The 18071-nt window shown below is 34.9% G+C and overlaps 1 protein-coding gene across 1 annotated transcript in view; it reads right to left on the bottom strand.

The window, feature by feature from the left end:
• Positions 1–363: 363 nt before the first annotated feature.
• LOC123241459 (sodium channel protein type 1 subunit alpha) overlaps positions 364–18071 on the bottom strand; it is a 138448-nt gene continuing 120740 nt past the window's right edge. Inside the window, exons 11-16 of the mRNA XM_044669104.1 lie at positions 16759–17040; positions 16269–16322; positions 11119–11256; positions 5777–5881; positions 2962–3232; positions 364–1529 (exon numbers count right to left, since the gene is read on the bottom strand). Of these exons, the coding sequence (XP_044525039.1) occupies positions 364–1529; positions 2962–3232; positions 5777–5881; positions 11119–11256; positions 16269–16322; positions 16759–17040 (2016 nt within the window). The remainder of the gene's footprint in view (positions 1530–2961; positions 3233–5776; positions 5882–11118; positions 11257–16268; positions 16323–16758; positions 17041–18071) is intronic.

Raw genomic sequence — 18071 nt, 5'->3', positions numbered from 1 at the left:
AGATGCAAACAGTGGATACAATTACTATACTAAAGTATTTTATGTTACCCCCCACCCAAAATTTTAGGTTTGCACCCCCTTTTAAACTGGTCCCTACAGTCTGAGTAGCCATTTGTCTCTTCTCTTCAGCAGTGTCAGCTGGTAGTGAGAACAGTAACCTCTTGTCAAGGTGGTCTCCCCTTTATGCAGTCACAGTTTGCTGACGAGGGGTCACTGTCTTATTATAGGCACTGACCTTAGAGTATATTTTTGTAAAAACAGTCAGTTTGGCATAGACCTCCTACCGGAGTCCTGTTGACAAAAATACATTACCTTCCTAGGCTGTAAACAATTTGTCACACAATCATTATTATTTGCTTTCATTTACTTTCCTTTGGCCTTGTCATCTTTGTCTTCTCTTTCATGTTTCTCCAGGATTGGTTTTGTTACTCGGTCATAGGAAGGTGGGCAAGCTGCTGTGGACATGGTCAGATCTGTTTTTTCTGTGATAGAGTTTTCAATAAGAATGTCATCTTTCACCAGGAGATTTGCCCCACCTTTGATTTTATTTTTGTTATAAGTAAATGAGGCTTGTTTTACCGTTCGCTTTAAAAGGTGACGTCTGTAAGCCCGTTGAATGATAACAGCAGATACTTCCTCTTGCTTTCGCTTCAGTGTTGTGGTGATTGGCTCATAGGAAGCCTTAGAAGGATTGGAAGCCATGAACCTCTCTTCCATCTGTATTCGGAGAGCATCCATCTCTCCACTCTCTCCTAAAACACGTTTTGTAAAAGCAAATAGGATGTCAAGGCAGTGAATTCGGTCCCCGCTTACCATGGGCAGATCCATGGCAATAAGCTGAATTTTGTTTGGTTGTGGTAAATTGAGAGGCGGATCCAGTGCAGCTGCAAACTGAGAAAGTTTTTCAAATTCCATGAACTGGGTTGCATCGGGGTCAAACTTCTCCCAAACCTCATAGAACATCTCAAAGTCATCCTCACTCAGCGGCTCAGCACTTTCTTCAGTAGCAACACTGAAGTTCTCCAGGATCACAGCAATGTACATGTTTACCACCACCAGGAATGAGATGATGATATAACTGACAAAAAAGAAAATCCCAACAGAGGGGTTGCCACAATCTCCTTTGACTGAGCTTCCAGGGTGAACTTTTTGAGGGTCGCAGTCTGGGGGTCCACTGTTAAGAATGGGTGCGAGCAAACCGTCCCAACCAGCAGATGTGGTGATTTGGAAGAGGCAGATCATGCTGTTGCCAAAGGTCTCAAAGTTGAACATGTCATCGATTCCAACTTCCCTTTTGACATAGGCAAAGTTGGACATTCCAAAGATGGCATAGATAAACATGACCAGGAAGAGCAGGAGCCCGATGTTGAACAGAGCAGGGAGGGACATCATCAAAGCAAAGAGAAGTGTGCGGATCCCCTTTGCTCCTTTGATAAGACGGAGGATTCGTCCAATCCTGGCAAGACGGATCACTCGAAATAGGGTAGGGGACACAAAATATTTTTCTATCAGCTCTGCTAGAAACATACCTGTTAAAAATGAAAAGTAAAGGAAAAACATTATCAATTTAAGAATTCCTTTTTAAAAATCTCTGCTTAAAGATACAAAATAATAACCAATATGGTTACTAATATTTATTAATACAGTCTCAAATTTGGTTTAATTTTAAATGAGTACATTTTAAAAATCATCACTTATTTAGCATTTATTAGGTTCACTGACTCTTAGAATTTTAGAGCATTTAATAGTGCTTTACATATTGAAGGCATTTATAAATATTTATTAAATTGAATTAGAGCTAGGAAGAATTTTGTCATCAAATACGATCCTCTCATTTTTGTTAATTTAGTAAGTGTCTAATGTAGGCCCAGCCCATAGGAGGGTTTGCTTATGGACAGAATTATCCATAGCATGGACTGGATTTAGGTAAACATAGAAAGAGCAAATGCTATATGAAGATTGAAATTCCCTAAACTTTCCGTTGAGTTATAGGTAGAGTAATTTGATATTCTTACTATAGTTTTGATGTTTATAATGTTAACTTCACAAGGTTTGAACTGCCTTTCATCATAAAAATAATTATTGGAAGGCCAATTTGATTAGGTGTTGTCAGGCCTCTCTAAATTATACTTATATTATGGGTTACAGATTTAAGCAGCATTACCTAGGACAACCTCTGTAAGTGACTTGGAGCCTGGAAAGGAGATCTACTGGTAGGAACATTTCTCTAAAAACTGCCCAAGGGAAAAAGCCCATTCTATATGTTATTATCAATTGACACCCCAATTAAAAGGCACACTAGGGGGGCAGCTGGGTAGCTCAGTGGATTGAGAGTCAGGCCTAGAGACAGGAGGTCCTGGGTTCAAATCCGGCCTCAGCCACTTCCCAGCTGTGTGACCCTGGGCAAGTCACTTGACCCCCATTGCCCACCCTTACTACTCTTCCACCTATGAGACAATACACCGAAAGTTAAGGGTTTAAAAAAAAAAAGGCACACTAGATGGCTGAGTCAGAGATTTGTATCTCTGGGTTTGAATGAACTAAGCTGAATAATTTGTAAACAATGGTCAAGACCAGACCCATTTGACAGAATTTCTAAGGGAAAATAGTTCTTAGAATTCGATTATTTCATGATGTAGACAGTTAAACCCAAGATAGCAAGATAAGAAATCTATTACTTAAATTAATTCTCTACTTATGCGTTTGGTGAAAATAAAAACCTTTAAAATTAGAAAAAGAATTAATGCATTACAGAAATGCCTTGTTTTTTTCTAGAAAAATATATTTCAGATATGGAGACAATATCTCACTCTGAAGTCTACACATAGGGTCCCTTGTATTTAACTCTAAATATGAATCAAGGATGAATTCTTTTCGCCTATTGTTATTTATTCTACCCTTGTTAATTTAGTCCTTCATCTTTATGAAGGCTACAGTGAGATGAAACCAACTACTTCTTACCTACAATGGAAAGGATGACCACCACAAAATCAAAAATGTTCCATCCTATGGTGAAGTAGTAATGGCGGAGGGAGATCATCTTCAGTACACATTCTCCAGTGAAGAGGACTATAAACACAAGGTTAATCCGGGACAGAATGCTAGTCATTTCTTCACTCTGATCATCAGTCTCCACCATCATGGTAACCATGTTAAGACAGATGAGAATCATGATGCTGATATCAAAGACTTGTCTGGTTACAAAATCAAAGACCATTCCCTGGAATTTGTTCTGAAGAGAAGAAATTACTTTAGTAATCATGCCTTGCATGTAGGTATTAATATTGCAGCACTATTTTTTCTTTTTACTACTGGCCCCAAGAAGCATGGAATTAGGGAAGCAGAATGATGTAGCAGAGCGTTTTATCAGCTCTCAGAGAGCTACATTCTATTCCTGGCTCTATTATAATAAAAATGATAATAAAAATGACAATAAAATAATGATAATAATAAAATACAATAATAAAAATAATAGCTGACAATTATGTAGCACTGGAGGATTGATACAGTGTTTTTTCATAATAATTGGGTACTACAGGTGTTATTATTCCAAATTATATATCAGAAAACAAGCTCAGAAAAATTCAAATTATTTACTAAAGGTTCCAAATTAGATCAGCGTCAGGACCAGAATTTGTACCCAGGTTTTTTGAGTCCAAATCAAGCACCTTTCTATGGTACCAGGTTGCCTTACTTATTACAGTTTGGAATAACAAAAACTTTGTTTTTAAGGATTTGTCCTTGCTCTAAGATAAATGGCTTTCTTGATTACCAGTTTTCAAGGTACTTGGCTTCCCTGATGTACTAGGTTCATTTTTACTTTTAGAGTTGGCAAATTTATTCCCAGAGGGAGAGTAGGCTATCTAGTTCTTCACAGAAATGTAAGTCTTGTTAACTATTTATTAACCAGTTACCAGTGTAAACTACAGTTACAGTATTAACTGTAACGAAAGCTCATTTTTAAGCCATGCTTTGTATGTCTGCCTTCTACTGAAGTCCATACTGTGAGAAATCATGGAGATGATCTCAGATTCTCAAAGGGATGACTTTGGTGCAAGCTTTGCTACATCCTCTCAAACTGGAAAGACTTCCAGTATGAGCTTAGTGTTGAACTTTTTGTCTTACCCAAGAATCAGTTTAAGTTCAGAGAGGCTTATCACAGCAGCTCTTGAGCACTGTCTACTAAGATTCAGATGGTTGTTTCTTGCGTTAATAGGAAGTACCCATAGTAATAGAAACCAGGAAAATTTGAAAAATTTATAGTCTGCAAAATGTTCTTGTTACAGCAATCCTGTATTTATCAATCAATAAGTATCATTTAAATGATTACAATGTGCCAAGCACTGTGCCATAACATATGCAGTATGTCATATGAATATGAATTTTTAGCAGTGGTTTCTGGACTTTTATCCACCACCAAAAGCACCCATGTGCTATTTTTAAAGTAAATAGTACAAGTATTATCATCCCAGTTCTACAGACAAAGAAACCAGACAGAGTGGTTATGTGACTTGGAGAACACAATACAGTAAGTAGAAGAACCATGATTTAAAACCTGGCATTTTGATTTCAAGTCTAATGTTCTTTAAGGCATACTACATTGCTTACTATTAATTTCTAAAGTCATCTAAAATCACTCTATGTTTATATATAAGAATATATATATATATATATTTTTATATATATATATATAAGTTTATATATAAGAAGCCCAAAAAGCATATAAGATTCCATTGGAGTCAAAAGGTAAAAGTCTTGGTTCTGCTTAGTTGCTTGACCATGGCTAAGTCATTTAATCTCCCTTAGCCCCAGATTAAATTGTAAAATGGGAATTATCTTGCAGGGTTGTTATAAGCAATGATTTAAATAGATTAGGCATATTGGCACAATGCTTAGTGTGCAGGATTTGGGAGTCAGGAAGATGTAGATTCAAATCCCTTTTCTCAAGTTGTGTGAGCCTGGGCAGATATCTTTCTTGAGCCTCAGTTTCTCATCTTTAAAATGGGGATACTTCAACGGTTATTTTGAGGACCAAGCAAGTTAATATAATGTGAAATATTTTGTAAATGTTAAATAATTATATATGTTAGCTATTATTGGGATGTTTTACTGAACTGATTGCCATAGCATGCATAACAAGATATATAAATGTGAATTGCCAATAGTGGTCACTGATACAGCTACTGAAACCAGTAGCACAATTAGAATGGAATTATAATCTGATTATAAATTGCTTGAGAACAGGACTGTTTCTTCTCATTTTTTTAGATATCCTCCCAAAGTACCAAGCAGTTTTCATCACACCATTAAGTTTCATATAATTATCCTTGATATAGGGGAAACCATTTGAATTTGGAATTGTCTGATAGTAACCGTCCACTCAATCTATATCTAGATGCCTTACTGTAATATAGAAGGGGAGCTTGAGATCTCTAGGACTATACCAAGAGAATTCAAGCTCTGTCAGGCCCTAACAAGCTCAAAAGGGCAGAGAAGGATAACTGTAGGTCTGTTCCCACAGTACCAGTCTAACTAAATTCAATGTCTCAGCATCATTTTAACTGTAGATAATGTATTTTTCAGCCAAAGTTACTTCTTAATGATGGTGCACTGAGGCATAGAAGATTTGTTATCTGAATTGATGGGAGAAAGTGGCCATACCAATGAAATCTTGTCTTCTAAAAAAATTCAAGTTTAAGTAACATTATATTTATAATGCTATGAAAAAACATCTTTAGTTTATCTCTGTTTCCACAAAAGTCATAGCATAGCTTACCCCTGGCCTTGGTATTGGCTTTTGTGGTTTCTTGGACCCCAATTTTTTCATTGCATTGTAGTATTTCTTCTGTTCCTCTGTCATGAAGATATCTTGGCCTCCAAAGTATAGAAATGAAATAAAAATTGGTTAATATTGTCTCTCTACAGTTTAATCCTTGAAACATGGATTTACAATAGGAAGACTATGAAAAAGGAAGTAGAAGTAGAAAATTTAAAAGCAGACATAGGCTTTTCCTTGAGGTTAAAAAGTTTCAGGTATTAATATTGTCCCTGACTACCATGTTAGAATGGGTCTGTACGGTCTGTGAAAAGTAATTTCCTGGGATAAGACAGTATCTAGTTATTTTTTCTTTTTCCCATAAATATACCCAAGAGGTCAAGAGAACATTTCTCTTACCTTAGATAAAATAAGCTACAATTTTGAGTCTTTCTACTACTTGGTTCTAGAGTCATAGAATTGTTATGTATGCTCACACTACAGACTGCTCTACCACATAAAAGATAAGATGAAGGGGCCTGAGGAATGCTTTTCCATGCTCCAGGTTATGAGGAACAAAGAAGAATTTCTTTAAAAAGAAAAATGAACTGGGCTGTCAAATCAAAAATAAAGAATTTAAAGAATTTGAAGACACAAAGATGAATCCTGAATTTTGACAGGAAATGGAAGAATGGAAGAATGTCACACAGAGGAAGGAGGGAAGAACCACTAAAAATCTTGTACTAGAAACAATAACAGCCCCCAAATAAATTCAAAGCTCTTTCTGAGAAGAAGGGAACCAAAGGCTAAGAGGAAGCAGATATTTGTTTCCAGGGCAAAGATAAAGCAGATTCACCATCACTATCAGTTTTCCATCAACCAGTAGAGTGGTAGTGGTTGATGACTTCCTGTGGTGGACAAAAGATACAATTATTTGTTGACCTGGTAACAATAGGGATGTCTGTTGTCTACTTTGGAAAGTATATAAGACTTGATAGAGATCTTCCTAAGACTTACCATGCCTGATGATTCTCAGCTCCAAATGAGATACAGATGATATTGCCAAAAGGGATCTAGAAAGCTCTAACAAAGATGTTAAAGTTTTTCATGGTAGATGCTTAAGAAATGTTTATGGATTGATTGTGCAAGAAGCTCAAGACTACAGAGGAAAAGATGGTGTCTTCATTACTGTTATCCATTGAATGTGAGGAATTTAAGAGAGAAAATTAGATTTCAAAAATGAATATTTGGTTAAGAAGATGGTATCTGTCTGAGAGACAGGTAGATGTCTCAGTGGATATCAGTTCTATAAATTACTTTTTTTTTGTGAAACCCTTACCTTCTGTCTTAGAGCCAGTACTGGGTATTACTGATATTGGTTCTAAGGCAGAAGAGCAGTAAAGCTAGGCAATGGGATTTAAGTGACTTGCCCAGGGTCACACAGCTAGGAAGTGTCTGAGGCCAAATTCGAACCCAGAACCTTCCATCTCTGGGCCTGATTCTCAATCAACTGAGCCACCCAGATGCTCTCTTGAGTTACTTTTAAATTTTAATTTTTTCTGTGTTTTATCATAACATTGTAAAAATATTACAAATTACATCTTAGTTTGGTTTAAGCCACATTCGGGAGGGTTGTGGGCTACATGCAGGCCAGTTGTTTGACACCTCTGGCCTAAAGGATTTTGAGAAAGGATACATAGAGACTTTTAAGGACTTTACTGATGCAAAGATGGCTCCTCTATTTTCTGTCACCACATCAGTATGAAAAGTTGAGGAAGGAGGTTACAAGCCTGGGGCAGATGCATCATGTAGTAGTACTAGAAGATGACAGTTCTCTGGCTATCTACCAGAACTCACTCTGTCTGCCAAAAATAGAGTGCTAATAAGTTGCTGATTTGCTTTAATGATAATGCCATATTTCAAAAAGTGAAGGGGAAATTATATTCTGGATCAGTTAATTCTTAATGATGGGAAGGAGCTGTTTGCTGAAATGAAAACAATGGAATAAATTCAATTCAACAGAATTGAAGTGGTGTTCCCTCAAGGATCTTCTAATTTACTTTGAGGAGACAATGTGAATACCAATATAAAAAACATGCACACACATATATAGTTATATATGTGACATCCATGTATGTCTAAAAACATATACAAATATAATGTAATTATATATATATGTATACACATATATGTATTATATATATTATACATATATATATTTATAATTAGCTAATTAAGACCAGGGAGCAGGGAGCTGGTCTTAGAGTCAGGAAAAAACCTGGGGTCAAGTCCCATCACTGAAATTTATTGGATGTATAATCATAGTGAATGCATTTCACTCCTTCATTCCTTTGACAACTTTCTAAGGCTTTAAGATGTAGAACAGTTACAGATCCACATTAGTTAAAAGAAGTGATTCCCCTCCCAGCTTTATATTCTAAGGAAATCATAGTTCTGGGTTCCCCCAAAGTAAATGCAAAGTGATGTTGCATTGGGGTAAGCAATGCCTCAGCATAAATAGGGAAATTAAGAAGAGTGGATTTTGGGGAAGAAGATAATTAGTTCCATTTTGGTCATTGAATTTGAGAAGTATATGGAATGTCATGGGGTAGATGTCTAGCAGGTAGTTAGTGATACAGGACTGGAATCAGAAGGGAGATGAAGGCTGATTGTGTAGGTTTGAGAGTTGATAAATCACTTAGAGGTCTATAAACCAACAAGCATTAAGTGATAACTATGTCTAAGGCACTATTATTAATCTCTAGGGATCAAAATACAAAAAAATAAAACAATTACTCTCAAGGCAGTTACATCTAATGATGGTGACAAATACACACACACATCTTTACACATACCAAATGTATGAAGAATAAGTAGACAACATTATCACAAAAAACCTGAAAAGATTTTATATGAAGTGATGCAAAGTGAAGTGAACAGAACCAGGAGAATGTTGTACCAAGTAACAATAGTCTATGATGATCAACTGTGAATGATTTAACTATTATCAGCAATGCAAGGACTCAGGACAACTCCAAGGGGCTCATGAGAAAAAAAGGCCATCCATTGATTTAGAAGGAACTGATGGAGTTTGAATGTAGATTGAAGCATGCCATCCTTCATTTTATTTCCTCTATAAATTTGTCTCTAAATGCAAGCAATATGTCTTCTTTCATAACATGATAAACACTGAAATATGCATAGTATAGTAACTCATGCATAACCCTTATTCTGTTACCTTCTGTCTTGGGAAAGGAAGAGAAGTGGGAGAAAGGGGGAGAACATGGGTCACAGAATACTGGAAAACGATTATTAAAAATTGTAATGATATGTAATCTGGAAAAAATTAAAAAGAAAAAAGAATAAATACAAAGTAGCTGTGAGGGCCCTGATAAGGGAGACACTATATTCCAGGCACGTTTGATATAAAGGTTGTATAGACGGTAGCTGAACCAAGGAGAAATGAGGAGCTCTCTATTTTAGAGAATCTTTGGAGAAGAATATCTGGTATAGTCTGATATGAACGCTAGATTTTGGAAGAACACATTTCAAAAGATTCAAAGAAAGGATAGGTGGGAAGGATAGGTAAGAAGGACTCAATGCACTAAAATTCGGCAGAAGTTAGCTTAGGTCATATAGGAAACACTCAGAAATAAAATTTTTTTTGACAGTTAAGAGAGAAACAATTCTGAGAAGAGAAATTAGAGGCTGTTTGAAGTGGATGTACATGGAACTTAACAATCAATGTACATCTAAAAAGTCATATATAAAAGATTGAATCAAGGGCAGGTAATAACTAGAATAGTTAAAGGTGTGGCCTGATACTGCAAGAATCCTGTCAATAGTACTAGTGCTCTGAATGATCTGAAGGAAGCGTAGAACTCCAAAAAATGTGTGTGTGTGTGTGTGTGTGTGTGTGAGAGAGAGAGAGAGAGAGAGAGAGAGAGAGAGAGAGAGAGAGAGAGAGACAGAGAGACAGAGAGAGACAGAGACAGAGAGAGACAGAGAGAGACAGAGAGAGACAGAGAGACAGAGAGAGAGAGATAAGGGCTCCAATGTGGAACAGGGATTAGGCTTATTCTGTGTGCCTCCCCCCCCCCCCCATAGCGTAATTAAGAAAAATAGATAAAAGTTACAAAAAGGCAAATTCAGGCTTTAGGTCAAGAAAGAATTTCTAATAATTATGAATTTCTAGAAAATTAATTTCCCAAAAAGAATAGGTAACTTCAGGAAATGGTATATTCCTTTTTGATGGAAATCTTTAAAAAGATTAGATGACCACTTATCAGGCAGGCTGGAAGCCCTGAGTTCAAATTTGACCTCAGACTGGCTGTGTGACTCCAAGCATGTCAATTTAATCTCTTTAAACCACAATTTTTCCAGCTGTGAAATGTGGATAATAATATTACCCCTGCCCCAGGGTTATTGTGAGGATAAAATGAAATAAGATTTGTAAAGCACTTTGCAAACTTTAAAGCACTATATAAATGATGGCTATGATTATTTTATGATCATTATCATTATAATCCATAAACTAGATTAAACAGATACTGGAGTTCTTTCCCACTCTGAACTTCTATAATGATCATTTTGGAACTAAACTACTAATATTAATTAATCTATTTTTTTTGATTAGGCAGAAGTAGCATGATGTAATGCAATGGTGTAAAATTCCTCATAAAACTCCATTGGAAAACAGATTAAAATGAATTGGGCAATGTTTTAACAAAAGACATAAAAATACAATATAACTTAATGTTAATCTATTGTTTTCAAAGTCAATTTCTAAGACCCATTTCTATTCTATCCTATCCTATCCTATCCTATCCTATCCTATCCTATCCTATTCTATTCTATCCATGTATCACTAGTGAAGTAGATAAAAGGATGACATTGGATTAGTTACAAAGGTTCTTTACCTGGGGTTTGTGAACTTAAATAAAATTTTATTTTTGCAACTATATTTCAATATAATTGGTTTCCTTTGTAATCCTATGTGTTTTATGCATTTAAATACATTCATTGAAGAGTTCATAGATTTTAACAAACTGGTAAAAGGGTACAGGTTACAAAATATGGTTAATAACTCCTGAAGGAAAACTGGTTCAAATCCAGGCTCTGACACATTAGCTTTATGTTTAATTAGGTTAACCTCACAGTGACACAGGCACTTTACCAGAAATATAAATTATATAGGAGTTACTTATGTTCATTGGAGGAATTATCTTCTAAATCAGCAGTCTTTGCCCCAATAAAGTCCCAGAACGCACTATTCCACCACTCCCGCCTTCATTCCCAAACCTCCCCTCATCCCCAGCCCCACCTGCTGGCAAAGTGTGTTAGACAATGTAATGAATACTTATCTTCTTTTTTTGTTGATTGAAATTATCAATGATGACACCAATGAACAGATTCAAAGTGAAGAATGACCCAAAGATGATGAAAATAACAAAGTAAAGATACATGTAAAGGTTGTCTTCATATTTGGGCTGTAGTTCCACCTATAAAACAAGAAAGATTTGTAAAATTTAATAGCAGAATTTGATGTTGGAAGAATTGATCCTTTTAGATTGAGGGTGGACATGTTTACTGTATATTTATTTATCTTTATTCTTTTTATGCAGAGTGATCTCTTTGAATACATTACTGTTAAAGAAATTTTGATTGGAGCTTTAATACTAGTGAGATTTAATGAAAACGAATAATTTTGAAGGATTATTTCAGAGAAAGACAATTTATTCTCACTTTCTCATATCTACTTTCAATTAACAAGCATAGTTTCAATGATATTGTGAAAACTTCCTCATTTATTGTTCTTGGCATACTATAAACCTTTCAGAAATTCTCTTTTATCTTATTTTTTGCTTGTTCATTTTAACTAATAAAAGCTTATTCCTTAATCTTAATGTTTAAGATATGCTTAGAAATATCAAGAGTTTTAGCATGATGTACAAAAGCAGCTAATAATAACAATAGGTGACATTTTATATAATGATGCAAGGTTAGCGAAGTACTTCACAATTTTATCCCACTTTATTCTCACAACAACCCCTAGAGGTAGGTGCTTATGTTATTGCCATCTTGCAGATGAAGAAAAGCAAATCAGGCAGAGGTTAAGTGACTTGTCTATGGTCACAGCTAGTAAATGTTTCAGGCTAGTTTTGTGCTCAGTTTTCCTGACAATATCCAGTTCTCTCTCCTAGGTTACTAACAAATGTAGTTTTCATCCAGATGTTTGTACAGATGTTAATGAAAATTCCATTTCTTAAATTATCTCATGAGAAATTAATTTTGTTATTTTCCTCCACTAAAATCTTGCTTTTATATTCCCTTTTAAAAATTAAGTGACTAGATTCTTGAGGGCAACATTAGTAAAGCACAGCTGATTTATGCTAAATTAGAAGGGCTTGGATAATGGATTTAAAAAAAAAAGAGTCTCAAAGGTCTCTTTATATGGGATAAAGATCAGCTAGTTAATCAGTGACAGCTAGAAGATAGATTTTTTGGAAGGGCAATAGTATCCCACAAATATCATTTTCTAAAGCATAGAGGAGTTGAGATCTATGTCAACAAACAATTCAATAAATATTTATTAGGGGTCTGCTAAGGATAAGGAACTGTGCCAGGTACAGTACAAACACAAAAAATGATATATTAACAAATAATTAACAAGCTTCTATTGGTGAGAAAATATCAAGAGAGATTACTGTAATACAGCTATAATTATAATAGCTGTAATAATTTGCATTTATGAACATAATGAAAGGCAGTGGTGCCTTTAACAGACAAATAATAACTTTTTTTTTATTTTTTTTATTTTTTTATTTTTAAACCCTTAACTTCTGTGTATTGACTTATAGGTGGAAGAGTGGTAAGGGTAGGCAATGGGGGTCAAGTGACTTGCCCAGGGTCACACAGCTGGGAAGTGTCTGAGGCCGGATTTGAACCTAGGACCTCCCATCTCTAGGCCTGGCTCTCAATCCACTGAGCTACCCAGCTGCCCCAAATAATAACTTTTTAAAAAAGAACTTAATAAACCACTCCATATTAAATTTTTAAAAAGAGTGATGAAAAATACAAGCCAGACTTGGGAATGGTTTATGTAAACACATGAGACATGAAATGGTATGATGAGTATAAGAAAGAGCAAATAGTTCAGTTTAGCCAGCATATAGAATGCATGTGTGATGAGTATTTTCTACTCATGTGAAATTAGTCTGGAGAGATAATTTGGAGTCAGATCATGAAGGGCTTTAAATGCTAGATTAAGGATTTTGTATTAATTGCATTTCCTCTTGGTTCTGCTCCTGGTTTCTAGACTTGAAAACCATGTTCCTATAATTGTCTTATCTGGAATTTCCTGCAGGGCCCCAGACCTCCTTACACAGGGATATCAAAATATCCTTTCAGTCTTCTCAATCTGGAATATTCTTCCATAAGACCCACCCTTTTCTCCCATTGGTGAGTTCTTCCTGGGGCCTCCATTGTGTAGAGGCCTTTCATTCTCCTCTTGGTTCTGATCTTGGCTTCTGGATTTCAAAACTGTTGCCCTTATGCCAGATACTTTTATCACTTCTCCCTTCTGACTTCTTCCTCCTTCACCTCCCTACACACTTATTTCCCTCTTCTGTTTTGTGTGTGTTGGTTTCCATCATAAGTATGTTAGTACCATAAGTGCTTTCTTATTTCTTATATTTATGTCCCCAGAACTTAGCATAGTGTTTGGCAAATAGCAATTGTTTAATAAATCTTTATTTCCTTCCATAGGCAATAGGGAGGTAATAATACTTAACCAATGAAATTAATGTGCCAAAAGAAAAGGGCATAGGACAGAACTTTGAGAAACAATTATATTTAGGGACCATGATGTGGATGATGAACCAACATAGGAGAATGAAAAAAAGTGATCAAAAAAGTAGGAGATCAACTAGACAAAGTAGTCCCATGAAAACCTAAAAAACAAAGATTTAGGAGAATGTAATCAGATAATCAGCAGTGCCAAATATAGCAGGCTGAAAGGGATTAGGACTGAAAAAAGACAATCAGTCATCAGTTAGACCTCATTGGCAACTTTGAACAGAGAAATTTCAGTTGAATGATGAGGCCAAAAGCTGGTTTGCAAAGGGTTAAGAAGTGAGAGGAGAGGAAGTGGAGATGGTTGTTTCCAGGAATTTGACTGAGAAAATAATAATAATTAATAATGATATAAAACTTTACACTTTCGAACTATGACTAAGTCACCTATAAAGAGCTGATGTGTATTAGGAAAGGGAGTTCTTAATTGGTTCCTTCTTATTTCAATGAAGTCATAGGTCTAGCTTAAAAAATGTTATTAAAATTGTTAGGGGCATAGTTAGGATAAACTAGTGCTTACAGACCTACTTTGAACTTTAAGAGATAGTTTTGGGATAAATTAATGAAGTATTACTTGTTATTCAACACTTAGTAGATACAATATCTCATTAGCATGAGTACTTCCTTAACTGGTCAGATGAATCCCTTTCAGTTTTCGTGGTGTATCTGTGTGTCCTGAAACACTAGAGATCTTGTTCCAGTGTTTTTAAACATTTGATACTGTAGACCATCCCTTCATTCCTCTTGAATACAACTCCTCTCTCTGTTTTTGACATTGCTCTTGTCTTTATTCTCTTCCCATTTGGTGGACTGTTCTTCCTCACTCTCCTTTGATAGATCTTCATACATATCCTACCCTCCTCTAAGGCTTTATCTCTGGCTGGTCTCTCTCTGCTCTATAGGTGCCCTTATCATCAGTTTCAACATGTTTAATTATAAGATTAATGCTGGCAACACCTAGAACTATTTCCTTGTATTTCGTCTAAAGCATCTCTTGTTCCCAACTTAATCTTAAAGAGTCACTTGTCAGTTTCTTAAATGGCACATTAGTTATTGAGAAGTGGGAAATTCAACCCCACTTGTCTTGAGAACAGATTATCAATAGAACCAAATCGTAGTAGATTGCTTCCATTTCTAATCTATCTGTTGTCCTTTTTTCCAATTTCATCTACAAATGATCTCAGGATAATCTGACTTATTTGGATATTTGGATATTTGGAAACTAGCTTTCTTCAGGCTCATTTTCCTCCAGCAGTTTTTAACTATTTTGTGAAATAATACTGTTCATAATCTTCCATTTTCTTCTCCTTTAGTGTTTTACAAATGGGTTTTTAAAAAATCCCAATCAGTGGTAAAGGTCTGAGAAAAGCTTAGATAGATTTATGTGACTTTAAAGAGAGTATTAAAAAAAGAGTTGTTGCTATAGGGGAGAAAGACCTCAAACAACACTGCCTTCAAAGAGATAAAAGAGGAACATCACACAGAAGGCAAGAGAAAGGCACATGGTGGGTGTGAGTGGGCTGTAACATATAACCAATTCTGAACTCCAAAAAGAATGAGAGTAAAGAATGTTGTTAAAAGATTATATGGAAGAAATAAAAAATAGGGTTGATTATGTAGCTAGAGCAGGGAATCAGAGCTAATAGGTCAAAGTGCTTCACTGGTATCCTTGAAAAATTAGGAGAAATTGAGGATGTCTTTTAAAACACTGGATTGACCCTTTTTAAGAAAAATTAGAAAACATGGATGACAGTCACCAAGGATGGGCAGGCATGTATAGGTTGTGATCTGTTGACAAGAGCTAATGAGATCACAGACCTATTTGAGTATTAAAATAGGATAAGATGATAGGGATTATTCAAAATCTATCTTCATAGTGTGTAGGCATGGTTTCCCAGATAATTTCCCTTAGCAGCTATCAGAGAGAAAGTCTACTGGATTCAATGGAACATTTTACTGACTGTGACTTCTCTCTCTTTCTCTTTCTGCTTCTCTTCATTTGTCTCCCTCCTTCTCTTTGTTTCTTTGTCTCTCTTTCCTTTCCTCTCTTTCAGTCTCTTTTTCTGTCTCAATTTCTGTCTCTTTTTCTATCTCTGGTTCTGCACTAATATTTTTTGCTTATAGAGATAGTAATCATAACTATTGTGTTTATATGCAAAAGACAAGCATATATAACACAGACATATATGTGTATTATACAAATAGACGTTTGCTTTGATACTTCAAAGATGATTGCTGTGTAGGTGCTCACTTCATTGATTCATATTAAAATCCCTTTAAAAACTTGAGAGATGATCTTCAGGAGTTGCTATGGCCTAAAAATTCATTACTTTTCAGACAACCTGATAATAGGCTTCTCTGACATTAATCAGGTTCTTGAACAACAGACATAGAATCTGTCACCAGGGCCAACCCATATAAGTATTAACTAGAACATCACACATTCGTCATGTGTTTTAGAATATGAAAATAATTCAGAAAATAATTTTAATAGTTTTTTAGTGTTTTGCTTCTTTATATATTCCATACAATATTTTCTTAGTAATAATCATACCAATTCTTCTCATTATGAAATTCAGCTGCTTATACAAGTTCTAGTAATTGCCTCTAAGGACTTATTCATCACCAAAAACTGCTTTAGTACATTGATTGTACTTACATTTCTTGAGTCAATAGCTGCATACATAATGTCCATCCATCCTTTAAATGTGGCCTGCAAATATGACATATATATTTAACTTTGTTATAAAAATTTTGTAAAATTTGTCAAGAATATAATGCTGTATAGATCATATTAAAACATGATATATATATACACAATTTATTGCACTTTATTTTAGTAAAAAAATTAACTATATATTAACATAGGTAAAGCCTCTATGAAATTGAAAAGCATTCACATTCAAAAGCATGACAATTGAGGAAGAAAAAGGTAAACAGCTAAATCACACTTTAGATGCTATAAATTCTTGATTAGCAAATACTAGTAACTTTCCATTAGTTTATGCTAATATATATTGATCATCTATATGTGCTGAAAGAAATGAAAGATGTTTTATTTTACTTAGTGACCAAACTACTAATCAGTGTTTACTTATTTCTCATTAATACACGCAATAATGAAATATTGACAGAAAGTGTTTACTTACTACTTGAAGTAAAGAGAGATACCCAAATCCTACATTATCAAAGTTCACTTTAACATTTTTCCACCGGGCAGTCTCATTTCTTTCTATAAGTTCAAAACACTGAGAACGATTATAGACTTCTGAGGGATCAAACATGTCACCAGTTGTGGTATTTACACAGTGGTAGAACTTGCCAGCAAACAGATTGACTCCCATGATGCTGAAAATTAGCCAGAATATAAGACAAACCAGAAGCACATTCATGATGGAGGGAATGGCTCCTAAAAGGGCATTCACAACCACCTGGCATACAAATGAAAGGAAAGAAATGTCAGAATGTAATCAGACAAAGAATGAAATATTTCTCTACCAACAAATCTTTAGTCCATCTAACTTGATCTATTCAAGGCTTTCAAAATGTAAAATGAAAAATCTTTAAAAACGCAAATGAACAAAAAAAGGTTTACCCTCTTTTAAACATTTAACAGAACAGATTCATTCAGGGAAACAAACAGGAAATGTTAACAAACAAACCCACAAGTATGAAAAGTGTAAATGGAAAGCAAAATCAGAAAAACCTTCTGGCAGATAGAGGAAGTCAGAATATTTGATGCTTTCTAGAAAAAAAAGAGAAATGGGAAAACATAATACAAAAAATTAACTCATTGAAAAGGCAAAACATTAAATAAACCAAATCATAAAAATTTGACAGTGTGATGATTTGATTAACATACTTTTCCTAAGTGAAATAAAAATGCAGATATCATGATCTAAAACCTAAGTGCCTAGTTCAAAATATTATTGAAAGCTGAAATACCTAATATATTTGTGACCTTAATTATTCATGCATTATTATTAAGACTAATAATAATTTTGCATAAAAAGCAAGACATTTTTGCATTATGTATTTCATTAGATCATAACATAGTTTATTTCAAGCTCCAGTCATGTCATTTGTTTCATTTACTGAGTTTAATTCAATAAACTTATTTTAAATGAAACATCGTAAAAATCAGCCTTATTGGGCAAAGAGGATAAGAAGGGATGTGTGTGTGTATGTGTGTGTGTGTGTGTGTGCGTGCAAGTTGTTCCTAAATTTGAAGGAATTACTCTGTTCTGTGATAATACTTTCCCCCCTCTAGGATCCTGATTTCTTTACAGAAAAATTTAACAAAAGATAAAATAAATTTGGATTTTTATGTTTAGCAGTGTTGTGGGGGCTGCAGTATATTAAATTCTGCCCTTGGCTGCTCATGTACAATTTCCAAGGGAGTTGCATGTGGATAGCTGAAAGCTAAATTGGGCTTTGAAGTGGGCACATATTACTGAAAACA

This window comes from Gracilinanus agilis, chromosome 3 (genome assembly GCF_016433145.1).
Source record: "Gracilinanus agilis isolate LMUSP501 chromosome 3, AgileGrace, whole genome shotgun sequence".
In the NCBI taxonomy this organism is placed as follows: Eukaryota; Metazoa; Chordata; class Mammalia; order Didelphimorphia; family Didelphidae; genus Gracilinanus; species Gracilinanus agilis.
This window is presented reverse-complemented; position numbering and strand designations above follow the sequence as displayed.